The sequence below is a fragment of the Ilyonectria robusta genome, assembly GCF_021365365.1.
Source record: "Ilyonectria robusta strain PMI_751 chromosome Unknown BGZ61scaffold_20, whole genome shotgun sequence".
NCBI classification, from domain to species: Eukaryota; Fungi; Ascomycota; class Sordariomycetes; order Hypocreales; family Nectriaceae; genus Ilyonectria; species Ilyonectria robusta.
In genome coordinates, this window is record NW_025764454.1 from 229,181 (window position 1) to 244,799 (window position 15,619).

Below are 15,619 nucleotides of genomic sequence, written 5' to 3' on the forward strand. Positions count from 1 at the left end.
GGCTTGCGACCCCACGTCTGCGAGTCCATCGCCAACCCTTTGGAAAAATCAATCATGGCCTCAACTGGTCGCATTTGAGAAATAACAAAATGATCAAGAAGTTCCAATAAATAAATCCATCTTAAACTCCCATGTTTCGGTGCTTTGACAGCTGAGGTCAATTCCCGGGGAGATTGGACCCTACATTGAGGTAGCTCTGGGGTAGGGGTAACTGACTGGTCACCAAGTGCATGATCCATCAAAACGTGCCCATATCGAAAGAGGTCAGGCAAGGGTTTGAGGGAAATGAATGAATGAGGATCTGTTCTCGATAGGATCAAGTTGGGGTGGCTAGGAATTATTTATCCTGTTTCTATTAAGGTGTTGGTGAACAGAGAGCGAAACCGAAACCGACCGCGAAACCGACATCGACTTTAAACTTTCCAAGCCTGATGGGCCCGAAATTAGTTGTTTGGACTCCGTCTGGTAGCCCACAACATGCATTTGATGGCTGATGAAAGGACCCGTCGTCATTCATTGTTAGCCTTGAGCGCATTGAGTTCCGGTACTGACACGGGTGGCGTAATTTTCTCCGGCTCGGCGATTTTGCATCGATGCCTAAAGATAGATCTAGATCTTGCATGCATATCCAGATCCCATGCTTGCAATGCCGTCTACAATGCCGCCGGCAGCTGCCAAGTCGGCCCTTGCCCCCCAGAAACTACTACGTAGTAGGATGAAAAGATGGAGATCTCTTCGAAATGTCTGTGCAATGCGAGACCGAAAGGGAATAGACGCCGGCAGTGAGCTCCGTGCCACGTAGCACTGTGGCAACCATTCTGAGCCACCGAGGTTTTCGTCATAGACTCTTAGACCGCTAGACGTATTTGATAAATTGGGATGGACATGAGAGGTTACATGCTAAGAAACATTCGGCCTTAAAAGATTTCCTGTTTCCCCTTCTTTTGGCGAATATTACCCTCACTCATCACTGCTTTGGACATTCAGCCAACTACACCATGTTCTCAGCAATCTTTTTGGCCGCCCTCTCAGGCGCTGCGCTCGCATCCTATGACCAGATACCTACCGTCAGTTTGGAAACTGGCGCTAGTTGTGCCTGTTCCAAGCTTTCTGCTGAGTATGGCACCTCGGTGCTTGCTTCCAACTCCACCAACTACACCACCGAGGCAACAGCCGTCTGGGATATCCGCTCCTACCTATCTCCGAAATGCATTTTCCTCCCGAAAGACGCCGACCAGGTCGCAGACGCATTGTCGATTTTCAGCTCTTGCGGTTCTCAGTTTGCCGTTAGGGGAGGAGGACACATGAACGTAAGAGTCCCCGGGAAGCCGAGTGACTTAGGCACAATGCTGACACAGATTTCAGTTCCCAGGATCGAACAACATTGACGGTGGAGTCTTGATGGCTCTGAGCGAGCTTACAGACATCACGGTGGCGGACGATAAAGGAAGTGTTGACGTCGGCCCTGGAACACGGTGGGTTGATGTCTACCAAGCTCTTGCACCGCACGGCCTGTATTGCATTGGCGGCCGTCTCAAGACCATTGGTGTTCCTGGACTTAGCCTCATCGGCGGATTCCACTATCTGATCAACAAGTACGGTATGACCATGGACAACATCCTAAGCTATGACGTTGTCCTTGGCAATGGAACCCAAGTCGTGGCCAATTCGACCGAGAACCCCGAACTATTCTGGGGCTTGAAAGGTGGCGGCAGCAACTTTGGAGTCGTCACCAAGTTCACAATCAAGGCGCTTCCCATCCCACTCATCAGCACGACCCTCCAGCAGTTCAACGAGTCAACTGTGGAGGACTTCATCAAAGCCACCGCCAACATCGCCAGCCACCAAAGCCCTGATATTGCAGCGGGCTCAGTGATCAGCATCACCTATAACGTCACGGCGGGAGAGATTTCCCCGTCGCTATTGGGCGTCCAGGAAGGAACGGAATCCCCTCCCTCGAGCTTTGCCAACTTCTCTGCCATTCCATCGGTGGCGACAGTGAACAGAGTGGTGCCTCCCATTGAATGGCATGACCAACTTGAGTCCCCACTGCGAATGTTTCGGTAAGTCAAGTTACATCTAAGGATGTCTCCTACGTACTTTGGGCACCTACTAACTGAAGTATAGCGTGCAATTCGCCCACAAGACCATGAAGCCCGATGGGCCCCAGTTGTACCGGATCTATCAGGCATGGAAGAAGGCTGTGGAAGATATCAGTGATGTCGAGGGACTTTATCCTACCTTCGTTATGAATGTTCTCCCCGCCAGCGCTGCATCTGTTGCAAAGAACAACGGGGTTGGAAATACCTGGGGCCTCCTAGATGACGAGCCATACATTCGTGAGTATACCCCACGCCCACATCATTTCGCACCGGGAGTAGACACTATGACCCCCCGACTTGTTTAGTACAATCCGAAGTGCAAGGTTAACATTTGTGAACAGTGTGGCAACTCTCAACTGGTTGGGGCAAGGCAACCGACGACTTGCGCATGACGAACTGGGCCCGCTCGTTTGTTGACTACTGGCACGCGGAAAACCAAGCCTTGGGTCTTGCATCGGAATTCCTTTACATGGGCGATGCCGGAGAATTCCAGGACCCCTTCCCCGGCTTCCCTCTCGAGAATGTCAGAAGGCTTCGGGATGTTCGGGAGGCGTACGATTCCGCTGGAGTGTTCCGCCGCCTGAACTGGGGTGGATTCAAGCTCGGTTCTAACTGAGGCTGTGTTAGCTCCCAGTTGAGCTAAGAGAGGAAGTGAAAGTGTGTTCTAGCATGTTCCCTTGGAGGTTGTACGGTGGGGTGTTAGGTGGTTGCATTGCATTAGAAGATTGAACAATTGTTTGAGGGCTTTGAGAAGCCCTGGTGTATTAGAGACCGGCATTTTTACCCTTCGCATAGAGCATTGCCATTGTTATTTAAAAAGCAATGCTCAAATTAGATTTATATGGACCGTGCGCAATTTTCTCTTGACTCAAATGTTGCTACCAATTTCCTCCATGCATTTCCATCATGGCGCATCAGCCAAAGCTCCGTGTACTTTGAGTCCGGCATCCTAGTTTGAGCCATTTTGAAACTCAACTCCTTCTGTGTCAGATGCCTTCATCTTAGTCCGCAATGAGCTGAGTTCGATGTATGTAATGGCCCCGATATATGCCAGACTGACGAGTCCTCCAATAGTACCGTAGGCTATGTTCCCCGATGTAGTGTTTCCGGCCAGCTTGAGACCCAATCCGCCAGTAATGATGCCGAGAAATGTTAAAACACGCCCATACCAAATGGTCCATCAAGTCTGATTCTGTGTCTTGCGATATGCCCATGGATGGGCTGGAGAATCATCAGTACCACTGTGATGGTGCCAAGAATAGTATGTGTGCCGTTATGGAGCTGGATTAAAACGTTACTCGGTCGTGGATGAAGCTGAGAAAGCAGATATGCTGACCTGATCCATGATTTTGCCAAGACGAATGCCTGTGGCCAACCCAGAAAGCATGAGAACCCATCCAACGGGTTGTGGGCCCGGGCGCTTCCATTGAGCTTCAGACCCCGTATGAGCAGTGCATCCAGGGGAGAGAGGACCACAAGGGCCGGTCCCATTTCCGAGCCATCGATCTTGGTGTATTTGGGAACTAAGTGGGGGTCTGACCCGGGTCGGGGACGGAGGAACTGAGCTATCAAGAAATCGAGCCGACTTAACGTCGTAATCCAACTTTCCTAGCATGCTTAACAAGCTTAGAATTAGTTTTTCAGCTAACATCCGATAAATATCTGGCTAACTGACAGGATACCCGACCTGGTAGGCGATAATGTTTAACCGACGGCCAATGAGGTGGACCTGATCGCTCAAGTTCGGAGACTGCGAATCTGCGATCATCCCGTAAGCCTCGACATGATTGGTTTAGGGCCTCATTCGGATAGACTCAAGGCCGATTTAGATTCTAAATGACTCCATGGCCGAGGAATTCACCACTGGGGTAAATCGCTGCACCAACTTGACTTCTCATCTACGTCCAGCATGTACCGATAATATCTTCAAAAGCGACAACGGTCCCTTTCTACCCGATGATTCGATGGATCCACTGAGACTTAACGTGAAAGCGATACACCTTATCCAACCACTCGGGGGCAGTGTATAATCATGTTGATTTGCGTTAATACTCAGAGATTGTAACGCCTGCCGAATACAAAGAGTGAACTGCCCCAGGAACTCATCGCATGTCTCTTGAACCCTATGGTCACCGCATGTACCTCGCTTTATTCAGCGTAGGGTATCAAGCCAAAGTCTCTCATTGGGAGGTCTAATACTGGCTACAATCAACTGACTGAAAGAAGCAGGGAGATCGCGAGCCACAGATATTGATCCGGGGGCTGTGAACAGAAGACAGACCTTCGGCAGCCTCTTCAGTCAGTGACTTACTAAAGACCGAATCATCCAACAAACTGACCCTCACCATGTCAGAAGCGAATATTCGGCCGGCGTATGCTGCTTCAAACCACGCACAATCCCAATTACCTCATCTATATGCAATGCAGAGAGCAAGGCTAGTCGCATAACAACTTCGCTGACAATAACATTTGCGGGGTTTAGGACATGCAATTGAGGGCCCAGCCCAAATGCTGATGATAGATGTCGTACTCGAGTCCTCCAGCAAGCAATTCATCATTGGTGGTACTGTGGCTATGCCTGAGGTAATCCGTTAAGTCATGGCGATGCTGATAGTATGTTGGATGTGGGCACCGAGAAGGAACTTCCATGGTTTGGGCCTTCGGGTGGTAAGTTGGCAACTTCCGGAAGACATCTTCAGGGGCTCAGATTAATGCAGACGTGAGCTACTGGAAAGAGATCCTACTTTTGGCCACTCCAAAAGGACCGTACTATACTTTATAGTAGGATATTGAGTCGGGGCTTTCCGGTCTTTAGGGATAAAGGTCATCTGATCGGATGCTTGCAGCCACTAGGGCTAGGATTGGTGGGTTCCTTCAACAGGAAATGCTGCATCGGGTAGGACCGGTAGCCAGACCTACTGGGGCCATAAATTGGGAAGGTCTCGGACAGGACCTTCCAGCCAAGAACACAAGCATCATCCTTCTAGCATCTCATCTTTCTTAATTGACAGTCTTTTAACCTATTCTTTGGGGACCTATTGAAGGTCTATTTGATCAAACGGTATCAGCTGGAAACGCTATCTATTTTGCCCAGCTGTCCGATTTATCCGGACCCCAAACCTGACCCTTTCCGACCCTTCCGACACAACACTATCGCAGTCATCACAGCTCTGTTTCTGGGCGGGTTGTGTGTTCTTAGTGTCCTCTGCTCACTCCCTCACTCAATATCAGGCGAAATTAGTATTCTGTGACTCCAGACTCAATGCCAGTTTGCCCAGCCAAGCCAGGTCATCGCAGTTTGGAACATTTGGTGGCATGAGGGCAGCACTACGCCTAAATGCAAGGGTATATGGTGAATAAAATTCCACAAGTGGGACCACTACCTAGGGAATGCAATGTCGACGAATGGTTGTCAACGCCGGTTGCCTTGCATATTCCATGGCAGAAGAGCAGCGTTGGATGGTGGTTTGATACGCGTAAACATCCCCTCCTCAGCAGCTGAGCCGGAATTTCGCCCCCATATCTGACTGCCAGATAGCCTTAAGATTCTCCCCTGTATGCAGGGTATGCGGTGGGACATTGGAGGGCTTGAGGCCCTCTCTCCTCGTACCGCTAATTTGACGAGGGGTAGAGCCTTGCGCTGCGGCAGAGACAAGAGGCACACCGCTCCGGCATCTTATCCCGAGCCTTGAGAACCGAAACAAAAGCTGAAGTCCAGGTTAAATTTAGGACTATTTGCACTTTGGTCGGGCCGGCAGTCGCCTGTACACATGATGTGCAATTCTACGTATCACTAGTCAACTTTGGCTTAACATGGTAGATTCTAGTATTGACGGGCTGGATTTAGGGTCAGCCAGTCCATCCTGGGACCTTCCTTTCAAAAAACCAAGCCCTAGAATTGGAACGTGCAAGAGTGACTTTGGGCAGCTTAGGTTGAGGCTCGGACGGAGGATGGAGGCTGGTAATGCACATTTTGTTCAGAGGCTTTCGGGAGATAGCACCCCTGTCGTGGTCGCCATCGCGGAGTCGAATGGAATCAAGTAGAAAATCAGGCTGAGACTATGCACTTTCTCGCTGGTGGTGGATGCAGGGGTTTACAGGTGGCAAACGCAGAGGGCCTTGAGGCGGTTGCGTAATTTTGTCACGAGTGAGCGTTCTACTAAGCCTGCTTTCAGACCGCCCCCAAATCTGTGAAAACGTGCCAGGGTTATCAATCCTTTTCCTCGTATTCAAGCCCTGTGGCGCTGCATGCAGCATGTAGCGCTCTGGGCTGGAGTGGGTTGCATAGTAGGGACTTCATCATCAGGCTGGCCACAAAAACCAGGCTGGCACCACGTGCCTTAGTCCGCGCCATAAATCCGCCCGTGGCTGTTTTAGAAGTTCAAAATAGATAAGGAGCTGAATAACTATGATGTAAGATTTGGGGCACTCCGTGGGTTTGTCTTGGCTACGATACAGCCTCGGTCCTGTTATTAAAACGGGCTGCTGCCCATATGCCCTGAGTGTTTACGACAACATTTTGCCAGCTCCATACCTGACTATGCCTGAAAGTTTCGACAGTCTACAGAAAAAATGGAAATGACCCTCTTTCAAACTGACAGCCCTGCAAGTCACGGCGCGGCAATCAACCCGGCGGCATCTCTGGCCCGCCCTTCGCCAAATCCCGCCTTCCACGACAGTGACGATACTAGGCGCTCAACTGCCACGCATAGTAGAGCAACAAATGCTGCTCCTGAGGAGGAGGAGGATGAGAGTGAGCCGTTATGACTCCAGTTATAGTAGTGTTGTTGTTTTTGCTAACACGGCGCAGACAGGTCTCGACTCCTGCAACCAGACAAAGGCCCCGACAACCTCCAGTTTAGGCCCATGGTTCTCCGCCTGTGGTTCTTGATTTGCACGTTATGTTTCAATGGCCTAGTCATTGGCTTGTTGATTATAATATACTTCAAGGAGTCGTTTCATCTCGAAAAAGGATGGGCCTACTTCGTCATCCAGTTCCTACCTACCATCGTAGGAACAGTTACTTCCTCAAGCCTAGAGTCTATTATCACGACCCTCTCCAGGATCACGCCTTTCATGCGCTGTGCGAAACCCAAAGGTGATTACGCAAAAGATACAATATTTCGGAGATTTATTCCCCTCCAGGACGTCTGGGATGCTCTGACTACTCGAAACTGGCTACTGGCCGTCTCTCATTTCTACAGGTTCTTGTCTTACTGCGTTCAAGGGTTAAAGGCCTCTTTGCTCAGTATGGATGGTAGCGACACGGCCGAGGTCACCCACTGGGCGCTCTATGCTGTCTCCGTCGTATACATACTTATAGAGGTATACATTTTGGCTGTCATCATCTATCTATACTGCCGCCAGTCAACTGGGTTGCGCGAGGGATGGGATATTGTAACCATCGCCGATCACCTTGCCTTATTTCGTCATTCCAACTTTCTCAACAAGTTCGAAGGTAGCTGCATTGCCGACAGAAAATCGATGATCGATATTCTTGGAACCTTGAAGCTGAGATTGGGATATTGGCGTCGTGGTGGAAACGCTTTGTGGTACGGATTCGGCGAAGTTCCCACAGGTAAGTTTTTTGCTAGAGTCGCAATCAACCCCTCCATCACGCTGACCCGTTTTGCAGATACGCAAAGCTCCATCGAAGAACGAGGAGACAGTTGTCTTCAATGTACGTGACCAAACAATTACAGTTGAAGAAAGGCTGACCGAATCCAAGTATCAACTGAGAAGCTAGACAAGCTTGGCTACAACTCTGTGCCCAGCATTACACAGAAACCAGCAATCATCTTGCACACAGTCGGTGCTGTTTTATTCGTGGCTGGCTATATAGCTGTGTTTATCTTCGGCAGCAAGGACTCGGGGTACGAGATCAACCCTCCTGTCTCAAGCGACATCGCGCAGCTCATTTTCGGGTTCGTCCTGACAACCATTGCGGTTTATTTCCTGGAGTTTTGGGAGAATATGAAACTCTTCGCTGCAACTACCGAACCATTTGTCCACCTGCACAACGGCGGGAAAGCAGATGAAACCTTGCTCCTGGACTACACATGTTGTCACCAAATAATAGGCATTTACGAAGCCATGACGAGGGGTCACTGGAAGGTTGCGAGGTCATCCCTGCTGGCGATTATACATCGTGCTCTTCCAATCATCGTCGGCGCAAGCACCACGATTCAGGTTGGTGGCGACGAAAGTTCCGTCTTGTTCTCTTTTCCCCTTAGCATTACTATAATCGCATGGATGGCAATATTGGTACTATTGATACCTTTCGAGGGGTTGGAGTCGGGATATTCTAGGCATCTCCCACGAGACTATATCTCCATCGCCGATCTCATCTCCTGGGCATGCCAGAGCAACATTCTTCAGGCGGACGACATCGACGAAAACGAAAAGGGATTGCTTCGGGGTAATCCTTTCGATCTCTCCGTCGAAGGTCCCGGCAGTGAGAAATGGCATATGGAGGCCAAACTACGGCTCACAGATCTGACGTATCATTTCGATCTACACGAAATCGATTCTGGGCCGAATGGGTTGTCGACAATTGGCCTCAGAAGTTCGAAGGACGGTCCAGGAAAGCCAATGTCACTGCGCCGGAGACTTCGAAGAGAGAAGCCGCACCTGTCTTGGGAACAGGAGGAACAAGCTAATAAAGTGAGTCACACAATTGCTGGGGCAAAGCGATTCAAAATAGTTGATGGGGTGGAGCACAATACCACCTCTAACTTTGCGAGCACGGGCTATACGACCACAACGCAGGCGGATAATGGTAACGATGAAGAGGCGGTGTAATACCAGAGGTTGGAATGAACGACATTAGACTGGACAACGGGTGGTGAATATTTAGAAGTAGGGGTTGGCTTGAAGACTTCTTCGTTTTGAAACAGACGGAAAACATAATAATTCAATTTTCAGATGCCTTTGTGTCCCTGCTTTGAACTATGCGCAAACATCCGGTTTGACCGCTCCCACTACGTGCCATGGGCGGCACTGATTTGAAATCATTGTAGATTTTAGAACTCATAGATTAGCATGACATCTATAGGAAGACAACAGCCGGGGAATGTTACTCTACATCTTTCTAGTATCCGACAGCATGTGCCATTCAGACGTACTGCTCGTCTTAAATCCGGATTGGCCCCGAATACCGTCTCGGTAGTTGGGAATCTACGTTTACGCCCATGGGAAATGACCCGATAAAACCATGCTCCTCTCATTCTCCGGTCGGAAATAGACGTGGCCACAGAGGTCCCTTCCCTTCTTCTTACTTATCTCCTATATCTCCTATCGCACATCATGGATAAGAAAGTCATTGTCATCACCGGGGTCGCCTCCGGAATGGGTCTCGAGTCAGCCAAGCTGCTCGCCACCAAAGGGGCCAAGCTTTCACTAGCAGGCATCCAAGAGGAAGCGCTAATGCAAGTCGTACTCGACATCAATAACAGCAGCGGCACCGCCATCGGAACAGTGGTCGATGTGCGCCAAAGAGTTCAAGTCGAGGCCTGGATCAAGACAACCGTGGACACATTTGGCAAACTAGATGGCTCTGATAATCTCGCAGTGTGGTCGGCAAGTACATCAACAAGACAGCTATTCAAGACATTGATGACGAGGACTGGGACTTCGTCGTGGGGGTGAACCAAAAGGGGCTTCTCAACTGCCTCAGGGCACAGATCCACACTTTAACGACGTCGAGTCTATCGTCAACGCCCCCGGCGTGGCCGGCTTGATTGGATTCCTCGTAATGCGTCGTATGTGGCTTCAAAGCACGCTATCCTGGGCTTGACTAAGACGGCAGCAAAGGAATTGGGACCCCGGCAGATTCGCTGCAATGCCTTTTGCCCGTAAGTATATTTCCTTTTGTCCGGTTCGGCTCCGCTATTAATGCGACTTCTTTCTAGTGGGCCAGTAGAGACGCCAATGTTTCGCGCTTCCGCTGACATCCGTGGCAAGGAGATGGACCTGAGTCATATCGCCCTAGGGAGGAAAAGTCAGTCAAAGGAGGTAGCCAACCTGATCGAATGGTTGCTATCGGATGGTTCAAGTCTTATTACTGGCACTGTGCAGAACATTGACGATGGTTGGGTCTGCTAGACCACTCTGGTGTTGCATGCTCTGGACATAGCACCTGGATCGTATCATGAAAGCAGCTAGAAATTATTTTAGCCTATGCTAAGATAAATGTTGCAATACTAATATTCCATGTAAGAAAAGGGACTGTGTGAACTGAAGTCTTCTACGCAATTTTATTGATACGGTGTCGGGTTTTAACAGCTTCGCATTTTAACAAGGTCGGGTTTTGACTGTCGGATTTTGACGACGTCGGATTTTAACAATGGAACAACCGAAGGAGTGCGTAATCACATATAATTGACATTTTACTACATCTTGCTCTTGTGAATGTTGTATAAAACCTCTTTACTCGACCCTTCCAATCTATATCTTTCACAGCCTGTCTTAGATCGAATCGCTGCCATGGCGACATGCTACGTCCCAGTTCTAATCGTTGGAGGAGGTATAGTCGGTCTCTCTGCTTCCCTTTTCCTCTCCAGCCATGGAATGGAATCTGTATTGGTGGAGCGCCATGCGGGCACCTCCATTCACCCACGAGCTCGCGGTGTGAACCGCCGCACGATGGAGCTTTACCGCGAAATCGGAATCGATGAGGCCGTCCGTGCAGCCGGTGCGTCTCTTTCTCCTAGCACCGGCATGTATCAAGGACATTCCCTCGCCGAGGTCATCGAGGGTCATGCCCGCAACGAAACTTCACACCCGCGAAAACTGCCGGGGGCGGCATTTATCGATGTTGGCCCAGTAGATGGAACACGTGTAACCCAAGACATGATTGAACCGGTCCTCCTTGCAGCGGCTCGGGATGAAGGAGGCGATCTACGATTCAATGTCGAATGCATAGCTTTTGAGCAAGACGACGATGGGGTGTCTGCAACACTACGCGATCGCTCAAGCAACGTTGAATCTATCGTTCATGCAGCGTACATGATCGCAGCTGATGGGGCTAGCAGCCCAATTCGGCAAACGCTTGGTGTTCAAACCACGGGTGCCGGTTCACTGGGATATCTCTTGAATATCCTATTTGAAGCCGATATGAGCGAGCTGGTACGAGGCCGCGAGTTCAGCTTGTGTTTAGTCAATCGACCAGAAGTAAGGGGCTTGTTCGCGTCCATCAACAACCATGACCGATGGGTGTTCCACCTTTCCTATGATCCCAAGAAAAATGAAGAAATTAAAGATTTCCCACCCGAGCGCTGTCGGGAATTAATCAAGATTGCCATTGGTTTGCCCAATCTTGAGATTGAGATCAAGAGCATTCTCCCTTGGGAACCAACTGTGCGGGTCGCCGAAAAATTCCAACACGGGCGTGTATTTCTTGCTGGTGATGCAGCCCACCAGATGCCACCCTGGGGCGGCCAGGGTGCAAATACTGGCATCGCAGATGCTCATAATCTGGCATGGAAGCTGGCGGCGGTTCTACGTGGACAAGCAACACCCTCACTACTGGCGACTTACGACGCCGAGCGACTTCCAATCGGGCGCCTTGTTGCGGAGGAATCAGGCGAGGCATCCGATGAGCATGGCCTGCTCTCGCTGAGAAAGGATCCCTCGGCAATCTTGGCTTTGATGTACAGGATACCGAGACTCATTGGATATGGCTATATCTATACTTCTCAAGCAACCATGACAGAGGATACGACGCCTTGGTTCTGGAGAACAATGCGGCTGATTCCAACTCCAAACCAGATCCTCGGGCTCTGTGGAAAAGCCGGGACTCGCGTCCCGCATATCTGGGTCCAGCTCGAAGACCGTCGGATCTCCACGCTTGATGTGCTAGGCAAAGGCTTCGTGATAATTGCTGGAGCGGATGGCAACGAGTGGTGCGAAGCTGCCCCGAAGGTGGCCTCTTCCCTGGTTGTCAGCATAGCGGCGTATCGTGCTGGCCCCGCTTGTGAGCTCATAACACCCAAGGGCTACTGGGAGTCTTCGGCCAGCATCTCGACGACAGGGGCGATACTGGTTCGTCCGGATGGATTTGTTGCATGGCGTGCGTGGAGCGCCAGTTCTGATATTCCTCAAAGGCTTGAACAGGTGTTGAAACAAGTTCTTTGCCGATAATAGTCAGGGGGTATCTCCAAATGACCCTCTTCAAGCAATTTTACCTTATGCTGTATAATCTCCTCTCTATGATAGCCAGCAATATTTTGTATTCATCGATCGATACCAGGGAAACAGACACAGACTGGAATTATATCTTCCTCAAACTGCAACATATCTCAGGTTAGGTGTGCACTAGTACTATTTACAATTCTCCAGATAATATTTCGTAGAGGCCATCGGAAATCGATCGAGGAAAAAGCAAATTTGCGGAGCACGATATGCGGGCCACGGCAATCAGAATGTACCCATGTCCACGGTTATTGCTTCCCCCGCATTGCGTAGAACGGGGCCAGGGCCTCCCTGTGGCGATTACCATCAAGATGATGATTTTCCGGGGAGTTGGACCATACCTGAACTAGACACGCCTCCGTCCTTTACCCCACAAGCTCCGGCACGCCGCCCAGCCATGTGCTTCAACGATAGTGGATAAATGGACGAAAAATTTGTATCAAGTTACACGTTGTGGAAGGAATTGTTGCTGATAAACTAAGCTAGATGGGGGCGAAGTAGTGAACGAGCGTCAGTGAGAGTTTTGACAAGGTCACTGTTCACCAATACATTAAGAAGAATCTATACGATTGTCAGGCCATAGTGTCTTCAGACCTAGAGCAGGATATACGCAATGAAACATATCTAAAGTCGTCTAGCTGAAAAGAACATGCGCATGTTCAAAATTATAAGTACAAATGGTATGCCACCCTTCTATCATCCCGACTCTGTCCACACTTAGTAAATCGTAGAGAATGTAGTTTGCGTCCTTCCCCTTGGGGTATTGAAGACGGCTTACCGACAAGTGTGTCCGATGATGATGTTAAAATGTAATTCGACCCGCTATATATCCCAATGCACCGTCCTGTAATAGAGAGCGAGCGTATATCTACAAAGGGTATTTCGTTAAAGGAAAATGCCATGCCCCGAGCCACCACAACGCACTGCCTCGCAAAGATGTCCCAGGCTTTCTTTTCTATTCCACTCCATTTTACTTGCAATTGTATAGTTATCGTACGCCGGCTTGTGCCAGTTGGTATTCGGCTTTCGGACTGTTGATGAATTTTGGTACGGAGTCCTGGTACTTGTTAGCAACTGACTGGCATGGCTACTTAAATCGTTCGACTCACGCTCGCCATCAGCTTGAACACTGAATTCCGGGCACTCTCGAAGAGAGCCGTCACTTCTTGGAGTGTGTCGACTATCGTAGCATCCCGGGATTGGGCACTGGTCATTTGGTCTGCCAGGGTCTTGCGAAGTAGGTGGTTGAGGTTGAGTTCTCGTGGAGATCCAGGGGCGAGGAAGGTATTGAAGATGATGTACGACTGCGCCAAAAGCTCCTTGGCTACTTCAATCGAGGCCTTGTCCGTCGGGGTCTGCGTGGCGGAAGCCGCCTTGCACTGCCGTACGAATTCCTCGGCTTCTTGGTAAAACGCCAAGTTCTCCTCGCAGTGGGTTTCTTGCAGGCCCTCCCGGAACAGCAGTCGGAGGGTTGGGTCCGCCAGGATCTTCTCGAGCCTCTGGCTGTTGGAGTCTGTCGTGCTGTGTTTGCTGTGTTGAGAATTTCCTTCCGAAGAGGTGCGCCCCGAGCTGCTGTTTTCGACCAGATCCTGACCATGCTGGGAGAGCGTGTAGACCGCCTGTTGAGTTGGCTGGAAGAGCTTGTATCTGGGATCCTGGGACATGCAGACTTGGTCGTGAACAATCGGTTGGATGATGTCGTAGTGGACGAAAAGAGATGCAACATCGACGGCTTCTCGCAAGTCCATAGTCGTCGCATGATCCAGCAGCCAGTCGGCGATACTTTGGCCAGAGTATGTATCGACATACGTCCGTCCGTTGACCTTGCGCTCAGTACCAGTGATGCTCTTGTAGTCATTCGCACCCGCCTTCATTCCACGTCCACCACCCCCAATCAGTCGACGGAAGATGACCTCGATAGTACCTTGATGGAGGAGGAGCTTGTCTGTCGCTGTGTCTCGTTCCAAAATGATCAAGGGGTTCGAAATGAAGCCAATCAAATCCTGGACCTGCTCATGCTCGATGCCATTCTTTGCGCAAAACCAGTTCAGGATTGTGATGCCTTTTGATGTGAGCTTCCACACCCCCTTCACGCGAAAATCGGGCTCATGCTTGCCATCCGCCGATTCGATGTAGTGAGCATCAACAAAGCGCTGGCACTGGTTACACGCCATGGTCCTGCTCATGGAAAAGATGGTGGTTGAGGTGGAAACAACAGTACGGGATGGGTCTGTAGGATCAGGCATGGTGTTTGACTGTAGCAGTTTCAGATTGCCGAGATTGTGGGTGGCATCTTCAGCGAGGAATGTGTTTTCCACCTTTGAGAACCGGACGCGGCGGGCTTCAAGAGGCAGCAGGCTGACAATAAGGGTAGAAAAGAGATCAGTCAGATCCTGGAGGTGTTCGTGTTAGCAATCACAGAATGGGGGCAGAATGCACATCTGGAGACGTATTCGCTGGCTCGGCGAGCGGGGAAAAGCCGGCAAGAGTCGGAAATGATGGACTTTAGACTTACCCTTGAGAGTTGCCTGTCATCGTCAGTCGTCTTCAGCAAGCGAGACGATGACTGGTTGATCCTGTTGGCGACCATTGTTGGAGAGGAGGAGGCGGGTTCGGCGAGTCGTACGACGAACTGCGACATTGATCCAGGAGCGGGGAAGAAAGAAAAGAATATCTTGTTCCTTCTGTAGACGGGATCAGTCACAGTCACAAGAGATCAACAGTATACAACGGGCGCCACAGTGTGCGTTGGTGTCGACGATGGCAACTCGCGGACTATGTAAGAAGGTTCAAGATTGCAAACTGGAAACCGATCTCGCCGTTATCATCAAACGGCTCCGCGTGCTGCGGCTCCGCGTATCCCACGTGTACAAGTCAGCGCTATGCCCGGGCGGCCACGTTCGCCCCTGGTCGAAATGATGGAATTACTCTCGCGTGTTGTCTCCACCAGTCTGGGATCATCATTGGTTGCAGTCGAGGGCCGTCTCCAACACCATGAGCCCGGCTGCTTCTTTGGATCTTGCACCCTTGTGCCGGCCACGTTCCGACGCTAATCAGGCCGCCTTATTTCTAGCCTGGTTCTAATTCTACCGTCTCCAAGATAGTTCCCACGTAGTGTGCCACTACGTGATGGTTACCACGCGGATTTCCAGGATCATCACGGACTACGCAGTGCCTCAATCTCAGACTAGCCTGGAATTAGTCCATGCTGATTCTCTAATGACGGGATACGACAATTACTTCTCCATCAAAGTCCATGCTAGACAAGATTTCCCGCTAAAGATTCGGTAGTCACCACGCGAGTAATGCACCCGTTCCCGCCCAGC

General features: G+C 50.3%; 4 protein-coding genes across 4 annotated transcripts; all 4 read left to right on the plus strand.

The window, feature by feature from the left end:
- Window positions 1–998: 998 nt before the first annotated feature.
- BGZ61DRAFT_520831 (FAD binding domain protein) lies at window positions 999–2,718 on the plus strand (the record flags this gene model as incomplete). Its single annotated transcript, XM_046252465.1, has 4 exons — window positions 999–1,310; window positions 1,366–2,063; window positions 2,128–2,339; window positions 2,444–2,718. The coding sequence occupies 4 exons, from the start codon at window positions 999–1,001 to the stop codon at window positions 2,716–2,718; spliced, it is 1,497 nt and encodes a 498-aa protein (XP_046099914.1).
- Window positions 2,719–6,674: 3,956 nt separating this feature from the next.
- Window positions 6,675–8,903, plus strand: BGZ61DRAFT_481926 (uncharacterized protein; the record flags this gene model as incomplete). Its single annotated transcript, XM_046249350.1, has 4 exons — window positions 6,675–6,855; window positions 6,913–7,680; window positions 7,738–7,782; window positions 7,831–8,903. 4 exons carry the CDS (start codon window positions 6,675–6,677, stop codon window positions 8,901–8,903), a joined length of 2,067 nt encoding a protein of 688 aa, XP_046099915.1.
- Window positions 8,904–9,407: 504 nt separating this feature from the next.
- BGZ61DRAFT_496951 (uncharacterized protein) lies at window positions 9,408–10,205 on the plus strand (the record flags this gene model as incomplete). The annotated part of the gene is made up of 3 exons (XM_046251076.1): window positions 9,408–9,684; window positions 9,808–9,955; window positions 10,013–10,205. 3 exons carry the CDS (start codon window positions 9,408–9,410, stop codon window positions 10,203–10,205), a joined length of 618 nt encoding a protein of 205 aa, XP_046099916.1.
- Window positions 10,206–10,586: 381 nt separating this feature from the next.
- On the plus strand, window positions 10,587–12,242 carry BGZ61DRAFT_536256 (FAD binding domain-containing protein; the record flags this gene model as incomplete). Its single annotated transcript, XM_046254368.1, has 1 exon — window positions 10,587–12,242. The coding sequence occupies one exon, from the start codon at window positions 10,587–10,589 to the stop codon at window positions 12,240–12,242; it is 1,656 nt and encodes a 551-aa protein (XP_046099917.1).
- Window positions 12,243–15,619: the final 3,377 nt, after the last annotated feature.